The sequence below is a fragment of the Numenius arquata genome, chromosome 5 (assembly GCF_964106895.1).
Source record: "Numenius arquata chromosome 5, bNumArq3.hap1.1, whole genome shotgun sequence".
Lineage (NCBI taxonomy): Eukaryota > Metazoa > Chordata > Aves > Charadriiformes > Scolopacidae > Numenius > Numenius arquata.
Genome location: NC_133580.1, coordinates 12,930,253 through 12,943,050, shown reverse-complemented (window position 1 = coordinate 12,943,050; position 12,798 = coordinate 12,930,253). Strand labels below are relative to the sequence as shown.

The following is a 12,798-nucleotide window of genomic DNA, read 5'->3' as shown; positions in this document are numbered from 1 at the left end:
TCTTACCCTGTTACTCAGAAGAGTGCATTAAAACAACTCCTTGTAAAAGTCAAGTTTGCTGTAAGAACAGGATTTTCCTCAAATAAACCAGCCCCCTTACCCAGGGCCTCATTTTATAGCACGTAGCCTGTGTTGGGAAGCAAACAGCGCTGCTCAGACATGGCAGAAACAGCCCTACCAGCAGTAAACAAACAGGGAAAATTATCCAAACACTGTCAGGACTGTTGCAACAGTCTCACAATAACTGCTTTAAGAGCCCTTTGACTGAATGTCTCACTGGATCTGAAATGGGCTAACTGCTGGAGGGGCTTTTCTTGGGAGGGTGGGGTGGAGGGCATAGTTTTGCACTAATTTTTCAACCCCCTTTGGGTGAATCATTGACAGAACGCTCTTGCTTCTGAAGCATGATGAAAGCCCTCAATTAAAACCAGAAGGCAAGTCAGACTTCTTATCTGAATTTGAAGACAGTCACTAGAATCCATATTAAAAGTCTTTGTTTTGAAATACATTGACCAATTCTAGTGGCCCTTGTATCTCTCTCTGAGCAATATGGTACTGCAAATATTGAAATAACTGGGAAGGAGAGATTCATAGCAGGGAGGAAGAACCTTTTCAGAGTTTACCAGGTAACAATACAATTTGTATTGCATTTTTTTTCATCCCTGCATCCTCTTTTGGATATAGAAATAGTGTTTCCTCAAATATAAGTTAAGTTTCTCCCCTCGTTTTTCCATGAAGGGTTGTAAAGCAACACACCTTGGGGGAGAGCAGGAGCACTGAGCTTGCTGTCTATATCCAGCAGGTAAGAACCTTTCCCCTACACCCTTTTTGTTAAAGCAGCACACCAAACTCAGTTTCTTTGGTTTTCTGAGTTATTGAGTTAATTTAAAACCTTTTAGGGAAGTGTTATGGTTATAGGAGCCTGACTGTCAGGAAATCTAGCTCAGTGGGCACTGAAGCTGCTTTTTGGCAGAGTAGCCTCAGCCACGGTTCTGTGTCCCACCCGTGGGCTCTAGCGAGTACCTTTATGTAGCCAGTGTTTGCTGCTTTACTGACCAGTTACTCTTCGCGTCCACCTGCCTGCTACAAATGGGCTGAGTTAATAATCTTGCTTTCAAAAGCTAATAATTCCAAATACCTTGCATTTTAAATGTGGAACACTTACTGCTCCCCTGAGCTAATCACTGCTCCCACCTTCCATGCGCAATAGTGTCCTGCTTCAGGTCTCTGGCGCAATTTTCAGCTTGTGTTTCTAGCGGAAGCAGCCACAGCAGCAGAAGCATTCTGTGTCCAGGATTGTCTCAGGTGTAACTTTTCTGGAAGGACCTGTTAAAAACATGTAATGCTGCTCACAGCAGTATAGCCCTAAATCTGGCAAAGTGACTGTCCCTCAGTAGTGGCCCTCGGATGGCACTTCTGTGCGTTTCCGGCAGCAGCGTACTGACAGCAATGTACTTAAGCTAGATATCAAAGTATATAGGAAATAATTGCAGAAGATCAAATTTTAGAACTCGAGGCTTTGTTGCTTGCTAAATCAATGTATCATTCCTTCAAACTCTAAAAACTAATTTTAAAAATAGGTACTTCACCCTTTGATGTAAGAAATACTCGCTGTAGGGAGGACTGAACTTTACGCTAGGGGACGAAATGCTGCCTGCTTAACAGCTAAAGCACCAGGTTTGCCTGGAGTAATCTCGTTCATTGTACAGAAATGGTGCTGTGCTGCTCCGTGTGCCCGCTTTGGTTTATAGGTTGTACTTTGCAGAATTTTTCAAAAGTTTAAATCCCACCTTACAGATGAACTTGAGGTTGAAGGAAGCTTTTTCCTTTTAGTGGGGGATTATAATACAACTTTCTTGAGTGAAGGAAGACACAGAAAAGCCTGTCTTAAGCAGAACTTTGTTCCTTAATACTAGAACAGTACAAACCCAAGTTATGCATGAAGTTGCTGGTTTTAGGATTTGCAAACTAGTATTCCTTTAGAAAGCTGCATTTTTTCACGCATCAGCCCATCTGCCATTGACAGTACACCACCTGCTGCAAGAACAGGAACTGGGCCAAGAGCGGAGAAAGGTAACGCACTCCCCCTTCTTGTAAGCTTTTACAGTCACTGCTGCGTGCGGGCACTTCCAGGAGCTCAGTGGTGTTTCTGTCCGAGCTTTCTTTCAAAGCTATATGGTGCCCTCGAGTGGCTGAAGTGTGCAACTTGTCCCCATGCAACTTAAAATGCGATTGTCTTCCAGGCTCCTGTTCAAGATGTTAACTAAACCAGACTAACTTTACATCAGTAGTTAAGAGAATAAAAGCTTTAGTTAAAAACAACTCAGACTTTAGGAAAAAGAGCCTTAACTGTAGGTGAAACAAGTGGTGTTCTGAGCTGGATCATGTTTAGGCTATGTTGAAGACTATTTGAAGGCTCTAATGTTTAAAATAGTTTTGAAATTTTTAATAATAAGTCTGCAAACACAAGCTTTTACCTGTAGTTTAATATTTATATACTGATGGATAGCACCTAGAGGCCCCAACCAACATTTGAGCCCCCTCAATGTCTCTGCCCCAAAGAGCTTACAGTCTAAGCAGTCAAGAAGAAGTAGAAAATAACAACCGTGCTTTCTTTTATAGCTCAGTAACTCTGATCCAACACAGGTCAAGTGATTTACCTGCTCTAAGGCATAGAATGTGTGGTGGGAATTAAACCAACATCTCTAGAATCTCTGCTGCAGGTCTCAGTTAAAAGATGCTCCTTCCTCTCTAGGCCACTTTTCTCTTAATAAAAATTAGCCCATTTGGAAATCTCAGCCTGAAGCTGATTAAGGTTCAGGACTGTTCTCCAGGTCAGGGTAAGAGCTGCAGGAACAGAACAGAGAAAGTATCTGTCAGAAGTGTAGCTACTTCACATATTTTCATTTTCTGTGATCATCTCACAGGTTTGGGACCTAAAGCTGCCACAAGACCAGCTGTTCTGGGTGCTATCTACCTTAGACTGGAATGGTATCTCCTGTCTTTTCAATTCAGTGGGCTTTGTTTTACATGCTGTGAGAGAATCCCAAATCTTAGAAAGACGTGCTGTTTATGCACTGCCAGAACCACCGTGTTCTGCCCTTTCCCAGGCCCCCAGACACAAACGCTTCTTGTTGGTGAGCGCAGGACAGGCACTGTTGGTAGGCAAGGCTGGGAGATCTCTTCCCTCTGGATGCTCCTTAATCTGAGCCTCCATTCTTCTGCTTTTTTGGGGCTAGGGAGAGGCTGCTATGTTCATTTTAGGCTTCCGAGGAGCCAGCAGTAAGATAAGGGCTTGTCTAAGTAAGAGACTATTTTATTTTATTTCAGCTTTGGTAACAAGTTCTTGACTTGGAGGTAGCAGCAGGTTCAGTTTATTTCTATATGCATCAGCAAACCAAAATAAAATGAGTTGAAGGATGCACGTTGCTGAATTGCCCACTCTCTACCAACATATATAACTGCAGCTAATTGAAAAAAGACAAAGCTATTAATATTTTGCATTTTAAACTAAAGAACTTCAGTTTCATACTTAGTTGAAAGCTTTTGAAATCAGCACCAATCTCATTGCATAAGTCACTGCCACCTGGTCAGTCACAGTCCTATGTCTTTTGTCAAATGTGCATAAAACAAGGAGATTTCTGATGCTCCGTGTTTACAATAACTGAAAGGTAAGAATGAATAGCCATTAGCAGATAAATTACTTAACAGTAGTCAATAAACAAATACACTTCACCTGTATAAAGCAGTATGTTAATTCACAAGTTAAGTTGTATTGATAGTTAAGGTGGCAATATACAACGAAAATATTAAAGTATCATCACTTGAAAAATAGTCTTGCTTTGTCAGAGAGCTCTGTTTATACGTAAGGGTAAATGAAACAGCACTGACCATAGAAGCTGAACAGTCATGCATACAAAGTGATCATTTTTCAGCTATTGCACAAGTAGTGACACTCCAAGACGTACACAGGAGGATTCTTACACAATGACATCAGAAAGACTGCATGCACCATATTTCAAAGCCTTATGTGAACTATACATACACAAGAGTTGCTGTATACTGTAAATACATTGTGGAAGTGTATAAATTCACATAAGATTAAAAGATTAATTTGTAAATAGGAAAAGATCAGTTTCCACCAGCTTATGCTTTGCTTTATTCAGAAGGTTTCCTAGTGTGAACACTATTTTGGATAAATGTATGACACCACTTCAGAGTAGAGGTTTCATGTAAGCAAAATCTTAAATGCTTTGGTAACTGGATATTCCCAAGGAACAGGTTTGGTTAAACCAAACTGATTACTAGAATGTGACTTATTCAAAAAAGAATGATATAGAATATGGCTAATAATTTCACATATTTCACAAGATACAAAACCACCCCAAACCTCTTCAAGTGGATGGGGATTTCTAAGCACAGATAAAACCACTGCTAGCTTGGTGTACAACATTTAAAGCCCTGATCAAAATGACTTCAAAATAATTGTGCATTCTCCATATATATCAGGTTGGCAACTGAGGAAGGAAATGAAATATTAAATGAATAAGTTGGCATAAGAGGGGTAAATTCTCTCTGTACTACAAGTTTCATAATAAAATACTGCTGTTTGTTTTCATTTTAGACATAAGCATTTTTATATCAGTCTGGTTTGTTTCTAAATGACTGAAAGTTTCAACTAAAAAGGTGTTTACACAATATACACATTTCAGTACTTACAAAGAGAAATAAGCTTAAAATTTCATATTAAAAACCTGGGATACAGTAGGGTTAGTAGCACCATGAAAAATGTTTTTCAAAACTGCAGTCTTGTTATTTTAAACATACTCAGTGCGTCGTGTTTTTCTTTATTCTCTTGGTTGATCAAAAAGGTGCCATTTTGGTACAGGGAGAGAAAGGAAAAATTTCATCTTCTGATCCTTTGTGAACCTCAAGTGTTCTTTTCTGGTTCCAAGAGATCAATTCTTTCATCTTAGTCCTGTTGTTAAATATGTACCAAAGAACCCTTAGTTTGGCACGTGAGTGAGGTACGCTTGAATTTGCGTGGTTAAAACAGTTTGGATTTGTTTTTTTCTTTTCTTTCTGCACAGTAGCACCATTGTTGCAGCTGGAAGACAGTGCATCTTAGGAATTTTCAACTGTTTTATAAAACATTCTCCAAGACGTTACGTCTTCTTCATGCAAACTTGACAACGACTAATACGCGTCCTCAAGTCTCCAGCTTTCAGTGTCTCTGACTGAGGTTTACTGGTTGACAGACACAAAGGTAAGGTTAAGTTAGCTTTTTCTTTGTTTACAGAACTGTTCCTTTAAACTTCTACTTAACTCACAGTTTAAGATAACACTTAAGTACCTAAGTGTGGAATTAGACCTGTATTTGAGAGTTTTCTTCAAGAGTGGTCTTTCTGTACGTCTTCAACATCAGGAGCCAGATGCTGAGTTTTGCCCAGTGTCTCAGTATGCACAGGGTGCGCTAATCAACTATCTCAGTCTAGCACATGATGGAGCACAAACACCAAACCCAGTGGAAGATGAATTTTGTACAGTTGAGACAGTATTTCTGGGGTCTTTGTTTGTAGCCTTTGGGTTTCTCAGTAGAAGACTACTTTAACAACCCATGAAAAATACTGCTGCGGTGAGAGATGTACGTAAGCGATAGCTTTACCAAATGATTGATTTATATTCTGAAAGGGTGGGGAGGCAGGAGATTAATATAACATATATGTGTAATACGTGTGTACACACAGCAAGTTCAATTCTTAAACGTTTCTTTTAAAAAATAGAATAAAAAAGGAAGTTGTGTTTATGGGAGACAAAAAAAAGTCAAAGGTGCATGGTAGCTGTTAGCAGACACTTTCCACTAGCGAATCACCACTGATCAACTACCCTGAAAACTTAACTGTGATGACTGTTTAATGCACATCAAGTATCGCAGTTGTAGGTGTAACACACGACCAACTTAGGGGCCACTACTACTTAATGTGCATCACAGTGCATGCTGCCAGCCCTGCACCACAAAGCGACGTTTTTCAGTTTGGTGGCATTGGGAATATTTACGAGTTTTTTATCAGTACACAAAAAGGGCAGCAGCAATTTATTCTATGAAAGGAGGTGGGTTTTTTGTGTTTTTTTTTTGTTTTGTTTTGTTTTTTGTTTTTTTTTAAAAATGGTTTTGATAAGTTAAAAGGGAGAAGGTTTGAGGAGCTGAGAGACTCCAGCTGAAATACTGACTGCAGCGAAGCTGAGGACAGAATGTCCATTGGGTTCCTTGCTGCCAGAACAGCATCCTAGTTCTTCTGCAAAGTACTGGAAAAAACGCTTGCCACAGAGGGTATGAAACCTCCTTCACACAAGACTTCTAAAAACAAATTACATGAACATCTGCCTTAAAAAGTTTAAGTACAGTTGATCTTGCCCTTCATGCCTGTCCCTTGTGTATATCTGTGAATTACTTTTTCAAATATTTGACTGTTGAAAGGCCTGGCAAGAAAAAAACCCAACAAAATAGATCTTTTTAGGCTCCAAATACGGTATCCACAGTAGGACTACTTTCAGAGGAGGTATTACTAAATGTAAATAAGAATTGACATAAAAAGAATCTGACTCCCTGCAAAACAGAATGTGCCCTAGCAAGTTTTTACATAATATTAAAGACTTATAAAGGAAACACTTGAAAAACTGGTTGTGAGGGGAAAAACAAACTAAATTATTTCCCTTTATCCCTGTAAACAAATCTTTTTTGATCTTCAGAATAAATTCGGTTTCCAAAGCTTTCAATCTGGAATAAAGCAATAAACAAGAAACAGGTTTTCTTACCTGAACATTTCTGACACCTCTACAGTTGCCAGCCAGAAACTATATGAATTGGCATAGTAATTACAAGTGCCGCGACCGTGGCATTCAATAAACGGAGCTGAGCGGAATTCTTCTAAACAGGATCCAGGCGATGCCAAGGCCTGTCCAGAGCCCTCTGCTCCAGCACTGGTGTGCTGGTGTAGGGGTCGGGGAAAGAAACACACAAACGAGAGTCTTACAGTAGGTGCTAAAAATTAAATAGCACAGCATTCAGCTACTAAGAGAGCCACTATTCATTCTTGGTTGAGATAATGCGGTGTCAGACACCTCCATAAATGTCAGTTACGCTGGGCTCTCGGTACAGGAACATCACTGCTAATCTTGGCTACCTTGGTTAGTAATTGAAGGTAAAGGCTTTCAAATGACAATCATTGTGGTTTTTAACCAAGTCCTAAAGCAGCTAGTTGAGGACACAAGTGGGTACCAGCCACCTCTGGAGTAGGAGACAGTTCTTACCATCATGAAAGAGTAACCAATCCAAAGGGAGTCCCAGCCTGGAGGACATGAAGGAATCTGAATGGTCTGACTGTGGACAGCTATCACCATAGCAGGAGCTTCACACACAACACATCTGGGCACAGGGGAAGTATCAGAGAAACACATGATAATAAAATATAATAGGAGTATGTTTTATTAAGCATTCTTACACAGAGAAAGGAAGGAAGGAAAACTAGCCTGTGAGAGGCTGTCCTATTAATCTAGACTTCTACTTCTCACGTACTTTGTAGCTGCAATAAGGCAGCATTCTGGAGTGCAAAATCTGCGTGTATTTCCACTAACAACCATTGCGTAAAATACTGAAGCAGTTCCTGAAACAAAAACTAGAAGCCCAAGGTCCCCAAGAGAATGCCTTAATGCTAGAGCTAATGGCTCTCATGTTCTCCTTCCTGTCCATGGCAATCTTGCACTGCTGCCTACATCGCCTCCTCAGTCAAGGAGAGCGCTTACAGCCTTTTGGCCACTGATTATCACTGCTGCGCATAGACAGATCTTTTAAGACAATGAATACTTTGAAACAAGCTATTTTCCTAGTATTTCCCAGAGCAAAACATGACAGATTCATCTCCTAACATCCAACCTGCACGTTGGAAATACATGGATAAGATGTGCTATTTATCCAGATACTAAAAAGGAGACCTGCTAGCCCGCTTTGTCTCACCGGCTAATGAAGGGCTGGATGCTTTGCCCAGTCAGTGGCTCCATGCTCATCGGCATTGGCTCTGGAGTTGACAGCCAGTATGAATAGTCATTCCGTGATGCAAAATTACAAACATTGTTGATGTTGCAGAACATGAAGGGCATGGTGCTGAAACGTCTCAGACAGCTCCCAGCAGTACCTACAGAGTAAGACACGTAAAACATAACAGCAAAGTTTTCACTTCATTGCTTTTTATAGCAGTTTTTTGAGAACAGTAATTGTGTATTTTTCCTCTGCACCTGTGAGCGCACAGTGCTATCAAGTTGTCACGTGGGGGAAAAACTTAACTTCTCAGTTTTGGTTTAAATTCTTTCATCCTGAATTATAATATGCAACCTCTGGAGGCAATAGAGTTTAGTATGCAATCCCCATCCTCATCTAAGGAATCTCTAAGACTGTCCTATCTTCAGAGAACCAGAACATTTGAAGAAGCCACTACAACCTCTTTCCCCTTAAAGACAGAGCATACAGAATATCTCACCCAAATCCTGGCCATGTGCTCTCTCATTTCCTTGCACATAAAGAAGAGAGAATCCATCATATATTCTTGACGTTCCCGGTGGACATAGTGGTGTATCCCTGGTCTGGCTGTGCCGAGTTATAAGGAATCCATGAGCAACAGAAGCTGTTCCAGGAGGACCGGGTGGGCCTTGTAAGCCATCAGGACCAGGAGGTCCCTGTATTCCTCGTGAACCTGTTCACATGAGGGATACACAACACACAGTATTTATTAACACCATTTCTTGCTCTTTTAGGACTAACGTAGCTCCAAAAGGTAGCATGGTTTTATGATTAAGGTGCTTGTGAGTTGAGGGACCTGGTATCTGCTAAAACAATCTTCCTCAAATTATTTTTTCATGTAAGCGTGGTTAAGTCACTGAGGCTGTCATAGCTAGTTGTAAAATAACAGCGCAACTTCCCTGTGTTGTAGGGGTGTTGTGAAGTTAAAATATGTTCAGAGCTGCGAGGCACTAAGATAAGAACTGCAGTGGACATAACAGCCGCTGGAATGAGTCCAAATCAGCTTCCCAGTTCCAAAATGTATTAATCTGTGTATGCAGCATAGTAAAATAACATTGAAACATCTTGCTCGAGATCACAAAATAAATGACAGAACAAGAAACAGAAGCAAGTCTCACTCTGGGGCATGCTCTAATAACACCTGAGCCAAAGCCCATCAAAATGAATAGAAAAGCTGCAGTCAGTTTTGGAGAAGGTCACAAAAAGTGGAAATAGGCTAGAACAACCTTGAATGACAGCAAGAATCAGTCACATGACTGAGAAAGGTACCAGAAAATGCATTTGTTCTTGAACAGCAAAAATATCAGGAAATACAACTGAAATATTTGGACTATCTTGTTCCACAGTCATTACTATTTACATTTTTTCACTAAAATAATGCTAACAAATTTTGTAGAGCTACTCAGAGAAAAAGCAAAAAAAGCCATTATGGATTACTGTCCTGTTTTAACTGTTTAAATTCTGATACTTTTTCTCACAAGTTGCGATATATAGATACTTAATATGCATCATCTTCTTTAGAAAATTGTCCTAGTGCCTAGTCTGATTTCTTTTCTCAAATCATAGTTCAGTAATCATAAGCAATAGCTCCATGGTAGCATGACCTCTGCCTTTTTATGAAGTCTGTTTTTCCCCATTCATGATTTCCATGCAAAACTAAATTTATTTTAACTAATCTCTCTCTTCTGTTTCTTACTATCTTCATTATCTCCTGGGCATCATCTGTGCTGCAAAGGGGATACCATTAAGCTTGACATAAAGCACTCCACAATATTATTCAGCAATTACCAGCAATGTGTTGGTTCCAAGAATATTCCAAACCAAATGATGTTCAGCTGCTTGTAATATTTTTGCATTAAGAAAACCCTAAATTTATTATTTTATTATTATTCCCACGAGGCGCATAGATTTCTCTTCCCAATATTAACGTGCACTCACAAAAGGGAGCATTTCTTCTTCCACTAGGTTCTCCTAGGATAAACACCATACCTGGTTGGCCTGGAAGACCTCTCTCTCCTTTACGTCCTGCTGGGCCATCAAAACCAGGTAGTCCATCTCGCCCTGGGTCACCAGGAAGACCAATTGGACCTAGAACAGACAAATACGTAAGTGAAATAAAAGCTCTTGAAATCTCACTACAGAAATCTTTAAATTGTCTGGGACTTATCTATTGTTTCTTCATGATACATTAGACAAGAACAGACCATTAAACCAGATTTCTATGGTAGACCCCTACATTTATCTACCGCCTCTTGCTGAATTCAGTAACTTGTCTCTGCAGCCTATGCCAAGTGACTCGCAGCCTGCAGTCAGCTGTACTTCTTAGTCATTTTCTCTGCAGGATCTCTAGGATCATACCTGGCAATCCCTGTGGCCCTGGCAATCCAGGTGGCCCTTTCGACCCAGGCTGTCCTGGAGGACCCGGGGGACCAGGGTCACCTTTGACAACAATGCTTCGTCCAATGGTACCTGGTATACCTGGTGGACCTGAGAGAGAGCAGCTTAGTATTAGATAAGACAAGGTGGAAGAGAGCATTAGAAACAGTTTCTGTTACTTTTTTATTGCAAAGTCAGAAGCCAAGATCTCTATCAATGCAAAGAATAAGTGTATATATAAGGCATAAAAGTGCTTTTGGAGAAACCCCCTTTGCCCTGAAAAGGACAGCTCTTGTAGGGGTTAATCCACGTAAACTGGATAAAGAGTATAAAATATGGTAGGATTACTTGTGGGGCTAAAAAGTATAGCCTGGAATTGCGTTTCAGCTGTTGCTCACTTAACTACTTTCATTGCTGCCTGGGACCGACTCAGTCCAACACCCATGTAACAAATTCTACTGACAGGGAGCAAAAGCCACACTAACGCTATCCAGGAGTCCTACCTGGTGGGCCTGGCAGTCCTGGACTGCCTGTGAGGCCAGCGGGTCCTGCAGGTCCGGTGGGACCCTTCATACCTGAAACATCAAATGCACACAGTTACACAGTGAAAGAATGCGCTGTCTTACAAAATCTGCTGCAGGAATGGCCAAAATCAGGCCTCTCTTCTCCCCGAGGGGCTGTTAACTGTGTCTGGAGGTTTTCACTTGAAACACTAATTAAATACCTGGGAATACCCAGTTAAATACCTGGGAATCCTGGAACGCCTGGAACCCCGGGATCGCCCTTCATTCCATTCAGACCCGGACGACCAGGATCCCCCTGGACAGAAGAGCTCCACGTTATTCTCTCAGACAGTTTCAGAAGGACAGACAGAAAAGGCGTCTGGGAGACAAATACCCACACTTTGGGTCTGTGAACTAGTGCTTTGAAGGGTGGAGGCCACACGTTCTGCTCACTGCACTGGGTGCTGTCAGGGAATGCTGTAACATGAAGTGTGCACTGACAGCTCCAGCTCCCACGGGAATGCAATGGGGACATCCTGCCCAGATACTGCGGTATAATTAAGGAAAAGACCCTCTTACTTGCTACAAGATAGGGTGTTAGCTACCATGTTTTGGCTCCTGTTTTACTATGATAAACTGCAAACTCCACCCAAATATATTGAATTTTTATTGCATTTAAAAATAAACTAGGGGGAAAACTCAATTTCTTGTAGTACCTGGCGTCCAGGGGGTCCTTGATCTCCCTTTTGACCAGTCAGGCCAGGTGGGCCAGGTTGACCCGGGTTCCCTTTTTCCCCTTTAAGTGCTCCACTGCCTGGTGGCCCTCGAGGACCTTCTGGGCCTGGTGGACCTTAACATTGCAGAACAAATATGCATATATTAGTACATGTCAACCATTCTCCCCAAGTTTGTGCCTTCAGTGTAAAAAAAAAAAAAAAAAATTTTGGCTTGACTTCCCAGCTCTATTTCAATGCTGAATTCAGGATAAACTAAAGGAAAAACAAATAGAGGGATTATTTGCACTACCCAAATCAGGAAGCAAGGCTCCTTATCTAGCTGATGGAGAGAAGAAGGTCTTTCCAGAAGGCAGTGGAACTCACCTGCGTTAGAAGCTTACCAGTGACGAGACCGGAGCCTTTATAGGAGCCAAGAAACCCAAAATTAGATGGTACAAATATCCCCTCTGTGGCTGGTCTTTAAATATTTTCCCTTTGCTACAGCCATATTAATCCAAAGCAAAGCAGTAGATTTAAATGAAACTTAGGTATTTGGAGAACTGAAAGACGAGACCCCCACCATCTAAATTGAAGGTTACTGATATTAACTTGTGGCAAAACAAACTGTATGCAAGTGCAGCAGCAGCTAATAGCATTTTATAAGTTAGATCTCATAATTGGATTAACAAAAGGATCTCTTTGCAGGACAGTGCTATAACATTCTCTCCTGTCGTACAACAAATCCAATAACATTTATCAGTGTGCTGGATTTTCAGTTCTTCTGCAACCTCAAATAATTTAACATCTGCTTTGACATCCTCATAGTCTATATTGAGTGGATAAATTTGATAAGCTGTATTTCTGCATGCAAATCCGAGTATAGCATTCCTTCCAAATTTTTTCTTTTGAAATCAACAGCAATTTTGTACCAGATTTCACACATACTCTGTAGCAGTTTCAGCTACACAAAACATCCCATCATGCAAGGATTTTTTGTGATCATTTTGCTCTTTTATACTGGTCTAGTATTGTACATATGCAAAATAATAACAGGTTACCATCTGAGACATGCTAATCAAACACATACTGCAGGGTAACCATAGTCCTTAACAAGACAGTCACAGAATTA

General features: G+C 40.8%; 1 protein-coding gene across 1 annotated transcript in view; it reads right to left on the bottom strand.

Annotated features, from left to right (window-relative positions):
• Nucleotides 1-4,857: 4,857 nt before the first annotated feature.
• COL4A5 (collagen type IV alpha 5 chain) overlaps nt 4,858-12,798 on the bottom strand; it is a 61,363-nt gene continuing 53,422 nt past the window's right edge. The window contains exons 44-53 of the mRNA XM_074147524.1: nt 11,670-11,803; nt 11,197-11,269; nt 10,954-11,025; nt 10,433-10,561; nt 10,064-10,162; nt 8,535-8,747; nt 8,015-8,192; nt 7,312-7,426; nt 6,817-6,989; nt 4,858-5,247 (exon numbers count right to left, since the gene is read on the bottom strand). Coding sequence (XP_074003625.1) covers nt 5,166-5,247; nt 6,817-6,989; nt 7,312-7,426; nt 8,015-8,192; nt 8,535-8,747; nt 10,064-10,162; nt 10,433-10,561; nt 10,954-11,025; nt 11,197-11,269; nt 11,670-11,803 — 1,268 coding nt within the window. The 3' untranslated portion in view covers nt 4,858-5,165. The remainder of the gene's footprint in view (nt 5,248-6,816; nt 6,990-7,311; nt 7,427-8,014; nt 8,193-8,534; nt 8,748-10,063; nt 10,163-10,432; nt 10,562-10,953; nt 11,026-11,196; nt 11,270-11,669; nt 11,804-12,798) is intronic.